At 40.4% G+C, this 18,683-nt stretch overlaps 1 protein-coding gene across 1 annotated transcript in view; it reads right to left on the reverse strand.

Moving 5' to 3' along the window:
- SCCPDH (saccharopine dehydrogenase (putative)) overlaps window positions 1–18,683 on the reverse strand; it is a 55,370-nt gene that overhangs the window by 12,700 nt on the left and 23,987 nt on the right. Inside the window, exons 6-9 of the mRNA XM_054482059.2 lie at window positions 6,425–6,555; window positions 5,699–5,816; window positions 4,765–4,884; window positions 4,614–4,670 (exon numbers count right to left, since the gene is read on the reverse strand). Of these exons, the coding sequence (XP_054338034.1) occupies window positions 4,614–4,670; window positions 4,765–4,884; window positions 5,699–5,816; window positions 6,425–6,555 (426 nt within the window). The remainder of the gene's footprint in view (window positions 1–4,613; window positions 4,671–4,764; window positions 4,885–5,698; window positions 5,817–6,424; window positions 6,556–18,683) is intronic.

Here is an 18,683-nt window from a genome sequence, read left to right on the forward strand (position 1 = left end):
TTTATAGCAGCATGATTTATAGTCCTTTGGGTATATACCCAGTAATGGGATGGCTGGGTCAAATGGTATTTCTAGTTCTAGATCCCTGAGGAATTGCCACACTGACTTCCACAATGGTTGAACTAGTTTACAGTCCCACCAACAGTGTAAAAGTGTTCCTATTTCTCCACATCCTCTCCAGCACCTGTTGTTTCCTGACTTTTTAATGATTGCCATTCTAACTGGTGTGAGATGGTATCTCATTGTGGTTTTGATTTGCATTTCTCTGATGGCCAGTGATGGTGAGCATTTTTTCATGTGTTTTTTGGCTGCATAAATGTCTTCTTTTGAGAAGTGTCTGTTCATGTCCTTCGCCCACTTTTTGATGGGGTTTTTTTTTTCTTGTAAATTTGTTGGAGTTCATTGTAGATTCTGGATATTAGCCCTTTGTCAGATGAGTAGGTTGCGAAAATTTTCTCCCAGTTTGTAGGTTGCCTGTTCACTCTGATGGTAGTTTCTTTTGCTGTGCAGAAGCTCTTTAGTTTAATTAGATCCCATTTGTCAATTTTGGCTTTTGTTGCCATTGCTTTTGGTGTTTTAGACATGAAGTCCTTGCCCATGCCTATGTCCTGAATGGTATTGCCTAGGTTTTCTTCTAGGGTTTTTATGGTTTTAGGTCTAACGTTTAAGTCTTTAATCCATCTTGAATTAATTTTTGTATGAGGTGTAAGGAAGGGATCCAGTTTCAGCTTTCTACATATGGCTAGCCAGTTTTCCCAGCACCATTTATTAAATAGGGAATCCTTTCCCCATTGCTTGTTTTTCTCAGGTTTGTCAAAGATCAGATAGTTGTAGATATGCGGCGTTATTTCTGAGGGCTCTGTTCTGTTCCATTGATCTACATCTCTGTTTTGGTACCAGTACCATGCTGTTTTGGTTACTGTAGCCTTGTAGTATAGTTTGAAGTCAGGTAGCATGATGCCTCCAGCTTTGTTCTTTTGGCTTAGGATTGACTTGGCGATGCGGGCTCTTTTTTGGTTCCATATGAACTTTAAAGTAGTTTTTTCCAATTCTGTGAAGAAAGTCATTGGTAGCTTGATGGGGATGGCATTGAATCCATAAATTACCTTGGGCAGTATGGCCATTTTCACGATAGTGATTCTTCCTACCCATGAGCATGGAATGTTCTTTCATTTGTTTGTATCCTCTTTTATTTCACTGAGCAGTGGTTTGTAGTTCTCCTTGAAGAGGTCCTTCACATCCCTTGTAAGTTGGATTCCTAGGTATTTTATTCTCTTTGAAGCAGTTGTGAATGGGAGTTCGCTCATGATTTGGCTCTCTGTTTGTCTGTTACTGGTGTATAAGAATGCTTGTGATTTTTGTACATTGATTTTGTATCCTGAGACTTTGCTGAAGTTGCTTATCAGCTTAAGGAGATTTTGGGCTGAGACAGTGGGGTTTTCTAGATATACAATCATGTCATCTGCAAACAGAGACAATTTGACTTCCTCTTTTCCTAATTGAATACCCTTTATTTCCTTCTCCTGCCTAATTGCCCTGGCCAGAACTTCCAACACTATGTTGAAACCCATCTCACATGCAGAGACACACATAGGCTCAAAATAAAAGGATGGAGGAAGATCTACCAAGCAAATGGAAAACAAAAAAAGGCAGGGGTTGCAATCCTAGTCTCTGGTAAAACAGACTTTAAACTAACAAAGATCAAAAGAGACAAAGAAGGCCATTACATAATGGTAAAGGGATCAATTCAACAAGAAGAGCTAACTGTCCTAAATATATATGCACCCAATACAGGAGCACCCAGATTCATAAAGCAAGTCCTGAGTGACCTACAAAGAGACTTACACTCCCACACAATAATAATGGGAGACTTTATCACCCCACTGTCAACATTAGACAGATCAACGAGAGAGAAAGTTAACAAGGATACCCAGGAATTGAACTCAGTTCTGCACCAAGTGGACCTAATAGACATCTACAGAACTCTCCACCCCAAATCAACAGAATATACATTTTTTTCAGCACCACACCACACCTATTCCAAAATTGACCACATACTTGGAAGTAAAGCTCTCCTCAGCAAATGTAAAAGAACAGAAATTATAACAAACTGTCTCTTAGACCACAGTGCAATCACACTAGAACTCAGGACTAAGAAACTCACTCAAAACCGCTCAACTACATGGAAACTGAACAACCTGCTCCTGAATGACTACTGCGTACATAACGAAATGAAGGCAGAAATAAAGATGTTCTTTGAAACCAACGAGAACAAAGACACAACATACCGGAATCTCTGCGACACATTCAAAGCAGTGTGTAGAGGGAAATTTATAGCACTAAATGCCCACAAGAGAAAGCAGGAAAGATCCAAAATTGACACCCTAACATCAGAATTAAAAGAACTAGAAAAGCAAGAGCAAACACATTCAAAAGCTAGCAGAAGGCAAGAAATAACTAAAATCAGAGCAGAACTGAAGGACATAGAGACACAAAAAACCCTTCAAAAAATTAATGAATCCAGGAGCTGGTTTTTTGAAAGGATCAACAAAATTGATAGGCTGCTAGCAAGACTAATAAAGAAGAAAAGAGAGAAGAATCAAATAGACGCAATAAAAAATGATAAAGCGGATATCACCACCGATCCCACAGAAATACAAACTACCATCAGAGAATACTACAAACACCTCTAAGCAAATAAACTAGAAAATCTAGAAGAAATGGATAAATTCCTCGACACATACACCCTCCCAAGACTAAACCAGGAAGAAGTTGAATCTCTGAATAGACCAATAACAGGAGCTGAAATTGTGGCAACAATCAATAGCTTACCAACCAAAAAGAGTCCAGGACCAGATGGATTCACAGCCGAATTCTACCAGAGGTACAAGGAGGAACTGGTATCATTCCTTCTGAAACTATTCCAATCAATAGAAAAAGAGGGAATCCTCCCTAACTCATTTTATGAGGCCAGCATCATCCTGATACCAAAGCCTGGCAGAGACACAACCAAAAAAGAGAATTTTAGACCAATATCCTTGATGAACATTGATGCAAAAATCCTCAATAAAATACTGGCAAACCGAATCCAGCAGCACATCAAAAAGCTTATCCACCATGACCAAGTGGGCTTCATCCCTGGGATGCAAGGCTGCTTCAATATACGCAAATCAATAAATGGAATCTAGCATATAAACAGAACGAAAGACAAAAACCACATGATTATCTCAACAGATGCAGAAAAGGCCTTTGACAAAATTCAACAACCTTCATGCTAAAAACTCTCAATAAATTAGGTATTGATGGGACGTATCTCAAAATAATAAGAGCTATCTATGACAAACCCACAGCCAATATCATACTGAATGGGCAAAAACTGGAAGCATTCCCTTTGAAAACTGGCACAAGACAGGGATGCCCTCTCTCACCACTCCTATTCAATATGAATGTACTTAATACCACTCAACATTTTTAAATGGTTAAGATGGTAAATTTTGTGTTTTGTGTATTTTACCACAATAAAAAGAAAAAAGAGGCCGGACGCGGTGGCTCACACCTGTAATCCCAGCACTTTGGGAGGCTGAGGCGGGTGGATGACGAGGTCAGGAGTTCAAGACCAGCCTGGCCAACATAGTGAAACCGTGTCTCTACTAAAAATACAAAACAATGAGCCGGGCGTGGTGGCGCATCCCTGCACAGCGCCTACACTAAGTGCTCAGGCGGGGGATTAGCCTTGTCAGGGAATATGTCATCCAGAGAGGGGGAAAGAAGGTCAGGATGGGGACAATGATGATAGGTCTGAGGGTAGGAATTTGAGGGGATACAAAACAGTGCTCTCAATTATTTTAGTGAGGTAGGAGTTGGGATAATTTGCAGATAGGGAAGACAGCTGCAGTTGGGTAGATTTTGAAAAAAGCCACTGAGAGGAGATAAGAGGCAAGACTAATGAAAAGGAAAAGAATCGGCAAGTGATGCTAACATTCCACAGAAGGGGAAACGGGAACTTGCTGCTACCATCTGTTCAGCAGTGGGATTTCCCCCAGGAGTGCCTGGTGTCAAGAAGATGAAAGCTAATGACCCAAGGCCTGAGCCAGGGTTGGGATCTGTAAGCCAAATGGTAGAAAATGAGGCAGTCCCATTGCTGGGGATACTGGACACACAGAAACTCACTTGATCCCCCATCGGAATCCAGGGTATGTGGAAGAGGAAGTGAAACTGGGGGCAGAGGAGGCACAAAGGAAAAGACAACAGAGGAGAAAAATGGAGGAGGAAGAATATTTGAGATTCCTGGAAGTGAAGAGAACAGTTTCTGGAGCTAAATGGCTGGGTTCTCATCCCAGCTGGGCCATGTACTAGCTGGAGAAACTTGGGCAAGTTTCTTAGCCTCTGTGTGCTTCAGTTCTCTGATGTGTAAAATGGAGATAATAATAATACCTACATTCAAGGGGTGTTTGAAAAGACTGAATAATCTAATTTACATAAAGAACTTAAAAGAGTATCTGAAACATAGTGAGTGCCCTGTCAAGTGTTAGATGATACCGTCATTGCACTGAGGAAAAGTAAAAACAAAGAAAAATATTATTTTAGTGTCTGAATACAAAAGAAAGGATTACCTGTTTTTGTGTTGGGCCTTGTTTTGAAAAATAGCCAAAGGAGAAGAACCATGGGAACTAAAGGGAAAAAAAAAACATCAATGATATTTTTTTAAAACTCATGGAAAATACTTCTAATAAAAACAATCTAATTTCATAAAATCTTACTTACTTTTATGAGAAGTTGCCTTCCAATTCCAAACCTCACAAAGAACAAAAAGAAGAGTCCTGCAAACATCAGCTTAATAACAGAGGTGATGCCTCCCACAGTTGCATACGCAGCATACTGAACCTAGATGATGGAGAATACAAAGTTAGAACATTACTCCCTACATTTTGGACCAAGTAAGAATGTTAGCTACTTGTACCTTTCCCTTCCATCACAAATGTGGAACAAAAGCAGTTTCCACTTTACAAATGCATTATGTTCTGAAATCTTGTTCAGAAACCAGACATTGGGAGCCTATTTTTTGTTTGTTTTGTCAGACCTGGTGAACAGGAAGTATGATAGTCTACTTTTTAAAGAAAATTGTTTATAAATAGTAATTAGCTTCCCCTACTTGGGCACAAAAATCTACATAATCCCTAATATATCTGAGCTTAGCAATCATACATTACAGAATGCAGACTCCTATGAGAAAATGCCCTCCACCTTTTAACTTGAAATATAGTTTCCTCCTGAAGTCTCCGCAATGAAAGCAATTACTTTCCTCACCAAAAGCATCAGGACGGCACTCCAGGTGTGGCAAGGAGAGAATCGACAGAAAGGGTTCCAGACATTTCCACAAGCAAAAGAGTTTCTAGCAACTGAAACGCTAAACAGGGATTCTGGGGTGCTTATGATAGCAGGATTTCCCATATTGAATTTGCTGCTATTGTGTTACATTAAAAAGATATTCAGCAGCCAGATCTGAATCAAAAGACAAGGCTGTAAAATACAAAATGTTCTACCCTAATGATTCTGTATATTTCCAGAGGCTGAAACATGTATTATTTAGCTCTTCCTTTTTCTGCCTTATAAACAAAAATATCCCACACTGAATAGATAGGAGAACTGTAACACACACAGAATATTCTTTATTGATAAATAAACCACATATACTTACTGGTGATTCCTCTAAATTTTCATACAAGTAACGTTGAGTCCTCCTTACAACAGACACATCAGATCCCATAAAAGGAATGGAATAACCTTTGAGTTCCCGACAATAAGAAATTGGCCACCTGCAAGACAGACCTATGAATATTTTGCATTTCCTGCAATTACAACTTTGGCTGGTAAATGTCTGAATAAGCAAATCAGTGGCAGGGCATGGTGGCTCACGCCTGTAATCTCAGCACTTTGGGAGGCCGAGGCAGGAGGATCACTTAAGGCCAGGGGTTTGAGACCAGCCTGGGCAACAAAAAGAGACTCTGTCTCAAAAGAAAAAAAAAAAAAAAAAAAAACAGAATGCTCCTTTCAACAGCCCAACCCTAAATTCTTATCTCTAAACTTCTCACACATGTCCTGCAGTATAAAACTAAACTAAAATAAATTTTTAAAAAAGAAAAAAGTTCTCACATAAAATTTAGTTGACAGTTAATTTCTATATTGATAGTGAAAAGTCATCATAAAATTCACTTATTTCCTAGGATTCAAATGTTTTATTATATATGAAGTACTTAAGCTTATGGTAATGTATTAATTATATCTTATTTATCTGTGAAAACAATTCTGAACTTACTACAAAATAGTCTCCAAGCTTTTCTTAGTAACATACTTTATTAATAGCCAACCCAACAACAATATATTTAGACTAGATACATAAAAAATGGATTTTAAGTTAATATACCTTCTCTTCAATTTTGGACCAACAAGCGGGACAGGTTTCAGATTGGATGCATTTCGTAGTTTTCTCAAATTACTCTGATCTCCAAAACCATAAATTGCTGACTTCCAGGTACCATCATGAATGCTCAACCCCTAATAAAATATTTCAAGAGTTAAAGAAACGTGTCTTAAGGGGTAGTTACTAAAATGTAAAGCCAAGTAACTTATCATTCTTACAAACAATATTTCATTTATATTTGGACAAGACATAATCCCTTATTTAATAATCTTGAGGTGAATGTTCATGACCAGCTAGGGAGCAGTCACATTCATTAGCTTGATCATACCCAATATTTACACAAAGAGAAGCCCTTTCTTCTCCCCTCCTATCATTCTTTATATTCTGTAATAAGTTATTTAGTTTTACTTCATCAATTTTACTCAACTAATTGACCATATTCCTTCAAGATGAGCCACTCTAATCCTTTTTTTTCTGCCCCATATGACCTGCAGGAATAGCCACCCTAATCCTCTCTCAATCCTACACAAATTCCTCAACATTTCCGGATATGTCCATGTGCACATTTATGCATACATACACTGTGTACTGTCCATCTCTCCATCCTGTTACACCTGGTTCCCCGTCTACCTCCAACACCTCTTACTCTAGCCCCAAGTTATAGATCTGTCTTCCTACAGAAGTCTTGGTAAAATAATTGTTTAAAAAATTTAAAGTTCACTAATAATGATTTGTATTTTAATTGCTTTCCTCAATCCCTTGATTTCTTTTTGGTATCACAGCCAGTACAGAGTCCTTAGTATTTGCTTGATCTTACTCAGACTCTCATTTATTCACTGATTTTTCATCCTTTCATGAGACTTTGGGCTGTCAGTGCCTTCCATTCTACCAATAATCTTTTTTTTTTTTTTTGAGACAGAGTTTCGCTCTTGTTGCCCAGACTGGAGTGCAATGGCACGATGTTGGCTCACTGCAACCACTGCCTCTTGGGTTCAAATGATTCTCCTGCCTCAGCCTCCCAAGTAGCTGGGATTACAGGCATGCGCCACCACATCCGGCTAATTTTGAATTTTTAGTAGAGACAGGGTTTCTCCATGTTGGTCAGGCTGGTCTCGAACTCCCTACCTCAGGGGATCCACCCGCCTCGGCCTCCCAAAATGCTGGGATTACAGGCGTGAGCCATCGCGCCCGGCCTCTACCAGTACTCTTCACAGCTTCCCCAACCCTTACCTCCAGCACCACCGAGAAAGGAGTGGCTAAGATGAGACCCCAGGAGAGGACACAACCTCTGAATTTACTATCACAGCGCTGGCCTTTTTTTTTTTGAGACAGTCTTGCTCTTATCGCCCAGGCAGGAGTGCAATGGCGCGATCTCAGCTCACTGCAACCGCTGCCTCCTAGGTTCAAGCAATTCTCCTGTCTCAGTCTCCCAAGTAGCTAGGAGTACAGGCACTTGCCACCATGCCAGGCTAATTTTTGTATTTTTAGTAAAGATGGGGTTTCACCATGTTGGCGAGGCTGGTCTCGAACTGCTGACCTCAGGCAAGCCGCCTGCCTCGGCCTCCCAAAGTGCTGGGATTGCAGGCGTGAGCCACTGTGCCCGGCCTAGCACTGACCTTTCTTTCCCAACCTCTAGGTGGGCCTTTTAATTCTCTATTACATGAATAAACTTCATTTATTATACTGATTGTACATAACTGTACTATGTCCTTCCTTCTATATTGTTTACATTGTTTAGGTGAACAGAGTAATTCAGAAAGATTAAAAACTAATTCTGTCACAAGATTTTCAAAGAGGGATATCTGTGAGGCAGATATGAAGGTATCTTTCATTGTTAATAAACAAAATAAGAGAAACAATAAAACCATCCAAAGATTCAGGTTTTCCTATCTCAGCTTTGATGATACTGAAAAGCAGAGATATCAAATCTAACTTTCATTCTGGTACAGATTTATTTCTTCTGTTTTATTAAAACTACAACAGAACTAAAGTCTTAAAGGTTTGATTTGTTATCTACTCAATCTGAGCCTAGCCAAAAGAGCCTATGTGAATCTCTACAAACCTGAAGATTCCAAACACCAGGAGAAAACAGCTTTTTAAAAATGTAAACATATTTTCTTATACAACTAAGCCATCAAAAAGGAAAAAATTACATTCAATTTAAAAAACTATTTGCCTTTCACAGAAAAATATAGAGACGTACCTAATACAATTTTATTAAATTGTATATTCATGTATGTTATGAAGCCAACATACATGTAAACATCCAGGTCAAGAACTACAGGTAACCAGCAACTAAGAAGGCCCTCCTTCTGTCCTGCCTTTACAGTAATCAAGAAAAATTCTTTTCTTTAGAGTTTAATCACCTAAGAATTCATCCCTAAACAGTACAATTCGTTTTGCCTGTTTCTAAGCTTTACAGAAATGCAATCAAGCAAGATTTATTACTGAGCATTTGGCTTCTTATGCTCAAAATTGTGATGTCAGGATTTATCACATGTTGTAAATAACTCCTACACTGCAGCTAGCCTTCTGACTTTCTTAACCGTGTGTTTTGGGAAACATTCTCAATTTTAAAAGTACACAAGTGTATCACTTTTTCATCACATTTAATGCCTCTTTGTCTTTTTGTAAAAGCCATTCCCAACCGTGAGGGCATCCATAATCCATCTAAACTTGATTTTTGTACAGGGTGCAAAAGTATGAATCCAATTCCATTTTTTCTCCAAGTAGATACTCAATTGTCCCAGCATCATCTACCGAAAAGCCCCCTTGCTGTTCCTGCCATCTTGAAGCCCGGAGGCCTGCTGGGAGGAGGAATTCTAAACGACAAGTATGCCTGGAAAGCTGTGGGCCAAGACCATTTTTGCCGTCAGCGGGATCTCCAGAACCAAAGGGAGGACACAGCTCTTCTTAAAACTGAAGGTATTTATGGCTGAGATAAAATGAGATTTGATTTGGGCAGGAGATGCACTTATGTGTACAAATAATAATACTGACTCCTGGCAGCAAACCAAACAAAACCAGAGTAACGTGGAGAAAGGTAACGTGCGCCCACGGAAACAGTGGCACGATGTGTGCTGAATTCCAAAGCACCCTTCCCGCCTAGGCCACTAGTCACAGCGGCTCTCTGATGCTGTACTCCTCAAGGATTTGAACTAATGAAAAGTAAATAAATACCAATAAAAATGGATTTGTAAAAAGAAAAGAAAAATGATAGGAAAAGCCCCTTTACCATATGTCAAGGGTTTACGCTGACTTAATAACAGGTCTTGATACCCAAGAGTGTCTTTCTGCCTTATTCTCTTTCAAGAATATCTTGCCTGTTCTCAGCCCTTTGAGTTTCCACATACATTTTAGAAACAGCTTGTCAAGATGCACATCAAAGCAAAACAAACAAAAAAACCTGTTTGTGATTTTGATGGGAATTGTATGAGATTATAAACAAATTCAAAGAAAATTAACTACAAAATGGATTCATATTTTAATCCATGAATATGCTGCATCCTTCAATTGATGTCTTCTTTATGGTCCCTCAATAAAGGTTTACAGTTTTCTTCACAGAAATCTTGTACACTTTCTATTACTTACTCTTAGGTACTTGATTTATTTAATGCTATCATAAATGGTGTTTTTTACAAAAATAATCACCTTCTAACTGTAGCTGGCATACAGAAATGCAGCTGATTTTTATATTAATTTCATATCCAGGAACAATAAAAACTATTGTGGAAATAAATGAAACAGAATAGAAAAATCAACAAAACTAAAACTTGGTTCTTTGAACAGGTCAACAAAACTGACACATTTTAGCTAGACAGACCAAAAAAAGAGAAAGAAAACCCAAACTACTAAAATCAGGAATAAAAGAGGGAACATTATTACCAACCTTATAGAAATAAAAAGGAGTATAAATGAATACTATGAACAAGTGTATGCCAACAAATTAGATAACCTAGGAGAAACGGACACATTCCTAGAAGGACACTGTTATGGGCTGAATTGCATCCCCACCCAGAATCAGAACTTGATATGTTGAAGACCTAACCCCCAGCACCTCAGAATGTGACCTTATTTGGAAAAGAGTTTTTCCAGCAGTTCACAGAACTCTTCTATTAATGCTAATGTTATCTGTAGGTTCTTTTTAATTTTCTACATTCACAGTTATATCGTCCATAGAAAACAGTTTTGTTTCTTCCTTTCTAATCTATTTGCAGCTCATTTCTGTTTTCCTGCCTTACTCTCCTGGCTAGGATCTGGCTGAAGTAATGATAGTGGGCATCTGTGTCTTATTCCTGATGTCAGAGCAAAAGTTTTTAATGTTAAACACTGGGTATCACACTTCTTACAATTTTTGTTTGTTTGTTTTAAAGAGATGGGGTCTCTTGCTCTGACATTCAGGCTGGAATATAGTGGTGTGATCATAGCTTACTGCAGCCTTGAACTCCTGGGCTCAAACTATCCCTGCCTCACCCTCCAAGTAGCTGAGACTACTGGTGCACACCACCACATCCAGGTTGTTATAGCTTTTTTAAAAAAATAATCTTCCCTTCCATTGTTAGTTTGCTATAAATTTTAATCATGGATACTACATTTTATCTACCTACTTTTCTCTACTGACATGATCATATGATTTTCTAACTTTAGCCTGATAATGAGGTAAATTATACAGATTATACAGTGTTAAACCTTGCATTCCTGCTCTAAAACCAATCTGGCCAAAATATATTATTCTGTGTATATATCACTACTTTTAATTTACTAAATTTTGTTTAGGATTTTTACATCTATGTTCCTATGAGGCTAGACTGAACTTTTCCATTATGGAATTGTTCTTGCAGGGTTTTCAAATCAAAGTTACGCTAGCCTTGTCCACTGAATTCACTCGACAAACAACTATTGAGATGCTATTATGTGACCAGCACCGTTCTAGATGTTCAGTGAATTAAATAGAGAAAGATTCCTCCTTTAGTGGTGCTCACATTTAGAGAGAGTGATAAAGCAATAGAAAATATAATACATAGAATTTCGAAGGTGGGAAGTACCACAGCAAAAAAGGACAGCAGATAAAATGAATGGGTAATGCCAGGCAAGGGAGTTGGTTTGCAATTTTAAATAGGATGGTCAGGACAGGCTTCAGTTAGGAAAGTGACATTTCAGAAAAGACTTGACGGAGGTGAGGGAGTTAGTCATGCAAATATCTGGGAGAACTGTTTGCAGGCAAAGGAAACAGCCAGTAAAAAAGCTCTAAGGCAGGAGTGTGCACGTGTGTTCAAGGAGCGGAGCAGAAGTCAGTGTCAATGGAGAACAAACAGGGGCAAAGTGTGGGAGAGAAGGCTAGAGAGGTAACTGGGGCCAGATCATTTACAACCATTCACACTACTATAAGCACTAGGCTTGCTTTCTGAATGCAGCAATTCTGAGCTGAGGAGTGACATGGTCTAGGTTATGTCTGAAAAGGATCACAGTGGCTGTTATGTTGAGCGTAGACTGTAGAACAGGTGGTAGCAAGGGAAGTGGTAAAAAAAAAAAATGGTCGGATTCTGACATATCTTAAGGTAGGGTTAACAAATTTCCTGACAGGTTGCCCAGGCCTGGCACTACACTGTTGTTCTGCAGCTATTCCTTATCCTTTTTCTCTTAAGCTTTTTATTTATATATTAAAAATTGTAGCTGGGAGTGGTGGCGCACACCTGTAATCTCAGCTACTCACAAGGCTGAGGCAGGAGAATCACCTGAACTGGGGAGGCAGAGGTTGCAGTGAGCTGAAATAGTGCTACTGCACTCCAGCCTGAGTGACAGAGTGACACCCCATCTCAAAAAAAAAAAAAAAAAAAATTGAATCATAGACTGATTCTGATTACTCTTGTGAAAGGAAAGTATCTTGGGCCCCCAAAATCACTAAGGAAAACTCCAGCTGAAAACTGCTTAGGACAAACCTGCTGCCCATTCTATTCAACTTCACCCCTCTGCTCACTGAGATAGATGCACATCTGATTGCCTCCTTTGGAAAGGCTAATCAGAAACTGGAAAGAATGTAACCGCTGTGTCTCACCGTCTGTGACCTGGAAGCTCCCTCCCACTTCTTACATGTATTGATTAATGTCTCATGTCTCCCTAAAATGTATAAAACCAGCTGTGTCCCCACCACCTCGGGCACATGTCGTCACAACTTCCTGAGGCTGTGTCATGGGACGGGTGTGTCCTCAACCTTGGCAAAATAAACTTGTTTTTGAGATGGAGTCTCGCTCTGCCACCCAGGCTGGAGTGCAGTAGCACGATCTCAGCTCACTGCAGTGTGTGCAGTGGTGTGATCTCAGCTCACTGCAGCCTCCGCCTCCCGGGTTCAAATGATTCTCCTGCCTCAGCCTCCAGACTAGCTGGGATTACAGGCACCTGCCACCACGCCCAGCTAATTTTTTGTATTTTTACTAGAGATGGGGTTCTACCATGTTGGCCATGTAGGATATAATAAATTCCTCTTCAAAGGTTTCAGCCTGTAAACTGTTAAGTACAATGAGTTCTGAGATCCTCTCCAAGAACCAATGTATCAGTACGTTGTGCTCCCCTGTTCTTTGTTCTTTATTTTAAAAGTTTAACTTCCTTGTTCTTTAGGTCTCCTTGCCCCTAGTTTCAGTAAACAACCCCCTCCTAGCCTCTATCACCTGCTCTGACCTTAGTCACTCCTGGTCACCTGCTCTGACCTTAGTCACCCTTGGTCACCTGCTCGGACTTTAGTCATCCTTGGTCATCTGCTCCGTTTTTAGTCATCCTGAGTCACCTGTTCTGTAACCATCCTCCCTGCCAAGCTACTCACCCCATCACTCTGGCTGGTACCCCTGCTCTCTTTAAAATAGCCAATTGGAATTAGCTTAGACTGTGCAGTCCAACCCTAGCCAACAGGGGAACGACACAGCAGTAGGGGCTGCCTGTGTCAGGGATAAGAACCCCTTACCCTCCCTTGTTCAGGTGTATTGTCGCCATTGCTCCATCCACGAGACACATTCTTCCACAGAAGTAAAGTTGCCTTGAGGGAGGAGACCACCTCTCATATTGTCTTATGCCCAATTTCTGCCTCCAAAGAAAGAAGAAAAACTAAAAGGCAGAAATGAAATCCACAAGCAGACAGCCCGATGCCACGCCCTGAGCCTGGTGGTTAAAGATTGACCCTGACCTAATCGGTTATTTGCATAAAAAAAGTACTGTGAAGATCCCTGTCCTGTTCTGTTCTGTTCTAATTACTGGAGTATGCAGCCCCCAGTCACGTACCCCCTGCTTGCTCAATGGATCACGACCCTCTCACTCGGACCCCCTTAGAGTTGTGAGCCCTTAAAAGGGACAAGAATTGCTCACTCGGGGAGCTCAGCTGCTGGAGACGTGAGTCTTGCCGAAGCTCCCAGCCGAATAAAGCCCTTCCTTCTTTAACTTGGTGTCTGAGGGGTTTTGTCTGCGGCTTGTCCTGCTACAGCCTTGCTGAAGAAATTTATGTTTGAGTGCTATTTCTTTTGCGGCACTGAAAATTTATTTCTAACAAATTTGGGGGCCAGCCCAGGATTCCCATTCTCCTTTGGGGAAGGGTCCGGTCCTCTCCCGTGAGGAGGCATGCCCCGCTGCCTTGTTGCAGTGGCCTCAGGGGTAAGGAATCAAGATCCACCAGGTGTGCAAATAAACCCAGACGCTCAGCAACGCGGAAAGAAACTGGGTGGCGACCTGGGGAAAGGGATCATCACATACTGCAGCGACCAGGTAACTCTGTGCACAGACCAAGGTAAGAAACGTCACAGGAGCAGCCAAGTATTTCCTTGGTGGTTGGGATGTTCTGCGGGGGTTGAAAGTGTGTGTGAACGAAAGGAGCCTCCAGCAGGTGGGGCTAAAGGATAGGCGAGACATCTCTAAGATGAGAGACTGGGCCTAACCAGGACCCAATATGGGAAATACCCCAAGCAAGACAGGGACCAAGAAGGACAAAGATAACAAGGATATTCCCCTTGAGAGCCCCCTAGGTCTCATGTTAAAATACTAGAAGGATAATGAAAGGACCAAAACCAAGAAAAAGCAGCTGCTGTCCCAGACCCTTCTCCTATCCCCATTGTCCCCCTCCTTATAACCCTGCCTCCTGGGAATTTTCCCAGGAGCCCACTCACTATAAGCCTAAGTACTCTTCCCTAAAAGGACCTCAACGTGAGACAGAGCAACGTAAAAACGATATTCAGAACTTTCCTTTCCCCTCTTCTCGGGGGAAGAAAGAGCCATGATCTGTAGAACTGCTATGGGAGCCTTGGAACGTGAACACCCTTCTGGCCAAAACGTTCCTACAGCGGATCAAAAATTTCCTGCCCAACTATAAATCATGCTGCTGTAAAGACACAAGCACACGTATGTTTATTGCGGCACTATTCACAATAGCAAAGACTTGGAACCAACCCAAATGTCCAACAATGATAGACTGGATTAAGAAAATGTGGCACATATACACCATGGAATACTATGCAGCCATAAAAAATGATGAGTTCATGTCCTTTGTAGGGACATGGATGAAATTGGAAATCATCATTCTCAGTAAACTATCGCAAGAACAAAAAACCAAACACCGCATATTCTCACTCATAGGTGGGAACTGAACAATGAGAACACATGGACACAGGAAGGGGAACATCACACTCTGGGGACTGTTGTGGGGTGGGGGGAGGGGGGAGGGATAGCATTGGGAGATATACCTAATGCTAGATGATGAGTTGGTGGGTGCAGCACACCAGCATGGCACATGTATACATATGTAACTAACCTGCACATTGTGCACAGGTACCCTAAAACTTAAAGTATTAAAAAAAAAAAAAAATTCCCGCCTAAAACCTCAGGTGGGACAATAACAACGCAGCCCCTCAAGAAAATATGAGGACCTTAGGGAATTGATAATAAAGGGGATTAAAGAATCAGTATTGCAGAATCTTACCCAAACATTTTATGTACAGCAAGGGAAAGATAAAGCACCTATACAATTTTGTAGATTAAAGGAACAAATGAGAAAATATGCTGGTCTAGGTCTCGAGGATCCTCTTGGGCAGGGGATGTTAAAACTGCATTTTGTCACTAACAGTTGGCCAGATATTAACAAGAAATTACAAAAGATAGAGAACTGGAAAGATAAACCTACAGAAGAGCTTCTAAGAGAAGCCCAAAAAGTATATGTAAGAAGAGATGAAGAAAAAAGCAGAAAGCAAAAATTCTGCTGTCTACCATACAACAAAGTACCCAGGGGGCCAGAACCTGTAAAGAACCTAGACCCCCACTCTCCAGGCAATATAAAGAGGATGAAAGAGTAAAGCCAGGAGACTCAAAGGTAGAGAAAAAAAATCCTAGAGGAGAAAGACTGACAGAGGGAACAGAAGGAATCAAGGAGAGAGACAGAGAGTCAAAGAGAGAGAGACACAAAGGCAGAGAGAGAGAGAAAGAGACAGAGACGCAAAGAGGGAGTCAAACAGAGAGAGAAAGAGACAGAGACACAAAGAGGGAGTCAAACAGAGAGAGAAAGAGATAGAGAGTCAGAGAGAGAAAGAGACAGAGAGGCAGAGAAAGAGAGAGACAGAGACAAAGAGGGAGAGGCAAAGGGAGAGAAAGAGGACAAAACAAATGTTTCAAATTAAAAATAGGTCACTTCAAAAGAGAATGTCCCAAATGGGAAAAAGAACAAAAGTCATATATAAAAGCAAATCAGCTCATATTAAATTTCTGTTAATTCCAGAGGCAGGAACAAACTTATCAGAGAGAGATTTAGTGCTAAAATTTGGCTTAGGCCTCTATATTGATTAGGGAAAATTCCTCCCCTCCCTAAACTTGCTCCCCACTGCAGACAAAGAACACATTCATCCCAAGGTATGGTCAAAAGACGGGAATCGACGAAAGTTACAGATTCCTCCGATTCGTGTTAAATTAAAAAAATTAAAAACCCCTGGGGAAGTAGAAAAGAGAAAGCAATACCCTATTCCTTTAAAAGCGAGGGTAAATTTAAAACCCATAGTTGATAATGGAAGGTCTTCTCCGTGATGGGCTGCTTAAACCCTGTATGTCTCCCTGTAACACTCCAATTCTGCCTGTAAAGAAGCCAGATGGGTCACGCTGGTTAGTGCAAGAACTTAGAGCTATTAATCAGATAGCCAAACAGGCGACCATTTCTTAGCTGTACAACTGGCCTGCTTTGCAGCTAGGGAAAACCTAGGACACATGGAGTTAAATGCTAGAAGAAGCCAGACCTTATCTGCACTTCTGTCTAGGTCCTAGGCTCTACACCTAGCACATAATTAAAATCCCAAACTTACAAGGTTTTCAACAAAAGTAGTTTGCTAAAAGTTAACAGTCTAACATGTATTATCCTAACTTCTAATCTTGTGGCCTTAGGCAGTCTAGTCCACAGACATGAAGGAAGTTTGCTTTGGAAAAGAATGGTTATCATCTTTGACATTAAAAAAAAAGGAGAATTAGCTGGGCGCGGGGTCTCATGCCTGTAGTCCCAGCACCTTGGAAGGCCGAGGCGGGTGGATCATGAGGTCAGGAGATCGAGACCATCCTGGCTAACACGGTGAAATCCTGTCTCTACTAAAAAAAAAAAAAAAAAAATTAGCCGGGCATGGTAGCGGGCACCTGTAGTCCCAGCTACTTGGGAGGCTGAGGCAGGAGAATGGCGTGAACCCGGGAGGCGGAGCTTGCAGTGAGCCGAGATCGTGCCACTGCACTCCAGCGTGGGTGACAGAGCAAGACTCCATCTTAAAAAAAAAAAAAAAAAGGAGAATTTATGTAAAAAGAATCTTACATGGTAAATTCTTGTCCTAAAGTAAATTAATTGGTTGTTTAAAGAAAGGGATATTTACAACAAGTCAGAAAGTTAAGGCATGTCAAAGATTGTCTGTGAAAGTCGTGAAAAATGTTATAAAAGGGAATTTATGCAGAAATGTTGTATAATTTAAAAGTAATTAGGCCTCCTGAATGTAAAACTGTTGAAGAAACAGTTTATGTGCAAGGTGTGTAAGGAAAGTAAAATATACTTTTGGTAAAAGGATTTTAAGGAGGCATAAGAATGTGGATTTTTACCTACATTAAAAGGTTAAAAATTGTTTTGAAGGTTTAAGCAAGGTTTGAAAAGTTAATTGTAAAGGAAATTCTGTGTGTAAACATATTGGCTAAAGTTTCTGTAAACTGGACATTAAAATAAAAGCACAACAGGTTTTTCTTAAAGTACTAACCTGTTCTTTAACAAAAATTATAAAGGGTTAAAAAGAGTCTATAAAAATCTTAACTTATGGTCAGACATTAAAATTGGATAAATATGTCTAAAAGGTTTTATTAAAATTGAGTTTAACATTAATAGCACACTAATAGGTGACATTTAGCTGATCTGGTAATTGTCAAATATAAAATGGCATTTGGGTTTCTTTGGTCTAAAAAATTAATAAAAATAGGTGCTAAAGAGAATTCTGAAGGAAAATGGATATTGCCAGACCAGAGAGAAATGTTATCCAAACCGCTTATGAGAGAAATGTTGTTCCAGCTGCGTCAAGGGACCCACTGGGGGCCCCAAGCCATGTGTGATGCAGTCCTCAGAGTTTATGGGTGCACAGGAATTTATACCCTGGCCAAACGGGTTACAGACAGTTGCTCAGTATGTAAGAAAACCAATAAACAAACTATAAAAAGATTACCCCTTGGGGGAAGGAGTCCAGGCTTAAGGCCATTCCAAAGTATCCAGATTCATTACACAGAGATGCCTCCAATTGGTCGTTTAAAGTATTTATTAGTAATAATAGATCACCTTACTCGTTGGGTAGAAACTATTCCCTTTTCAAGTACAACCGCTAGTAATGTAGTCAAGGCATTAGTTGAAAATATTATACCCAGGTTTAGATTAATAGAAAGCATTGATTCAGATAATAGGACTCATTTCACTGTACATGTCATTAAGAAATTAGCCCAGGTACTAGATATAACGTGGGAATATCATACTCCCTGGCACCCGCCTTCATCAGGAAGAGTGGAAAGAATGAACCAAACTCTAAAAAAGCCACATAACCAAATAAGTCTTAGAGACTCGGGTGCCATGGACTAGCTGCCATCCCATTGCCCTGCTGAGAATCCAAACTGCCCCCTCGGAAAGATGTTGGCTTATCCCCTTACAAAGTGCAAGGGGACTTTGTAAGTTGTAAATAGGTTGCCCTGTTTGCACTCCACTGCTGACATTCCCACGGTCAAAACAAAATATCAGTTCCTCAGA

The sequence above is a fragment of the Pongo pygmaeus genome, chromosome 1 (genome assembly GCF_028885625.2).
Source record: "Pongo pygmaeus isolate AG05252 chromosome 1, NHGRI_mPonPyg2-v2.0_pri, whole genome shotgun sequence".
Lineage (NCBI taxonomy): Eukaryota > Metazoa > Chordata > Mammalia > Primates > Hominidae > Pongo > Pongo pygmaeus.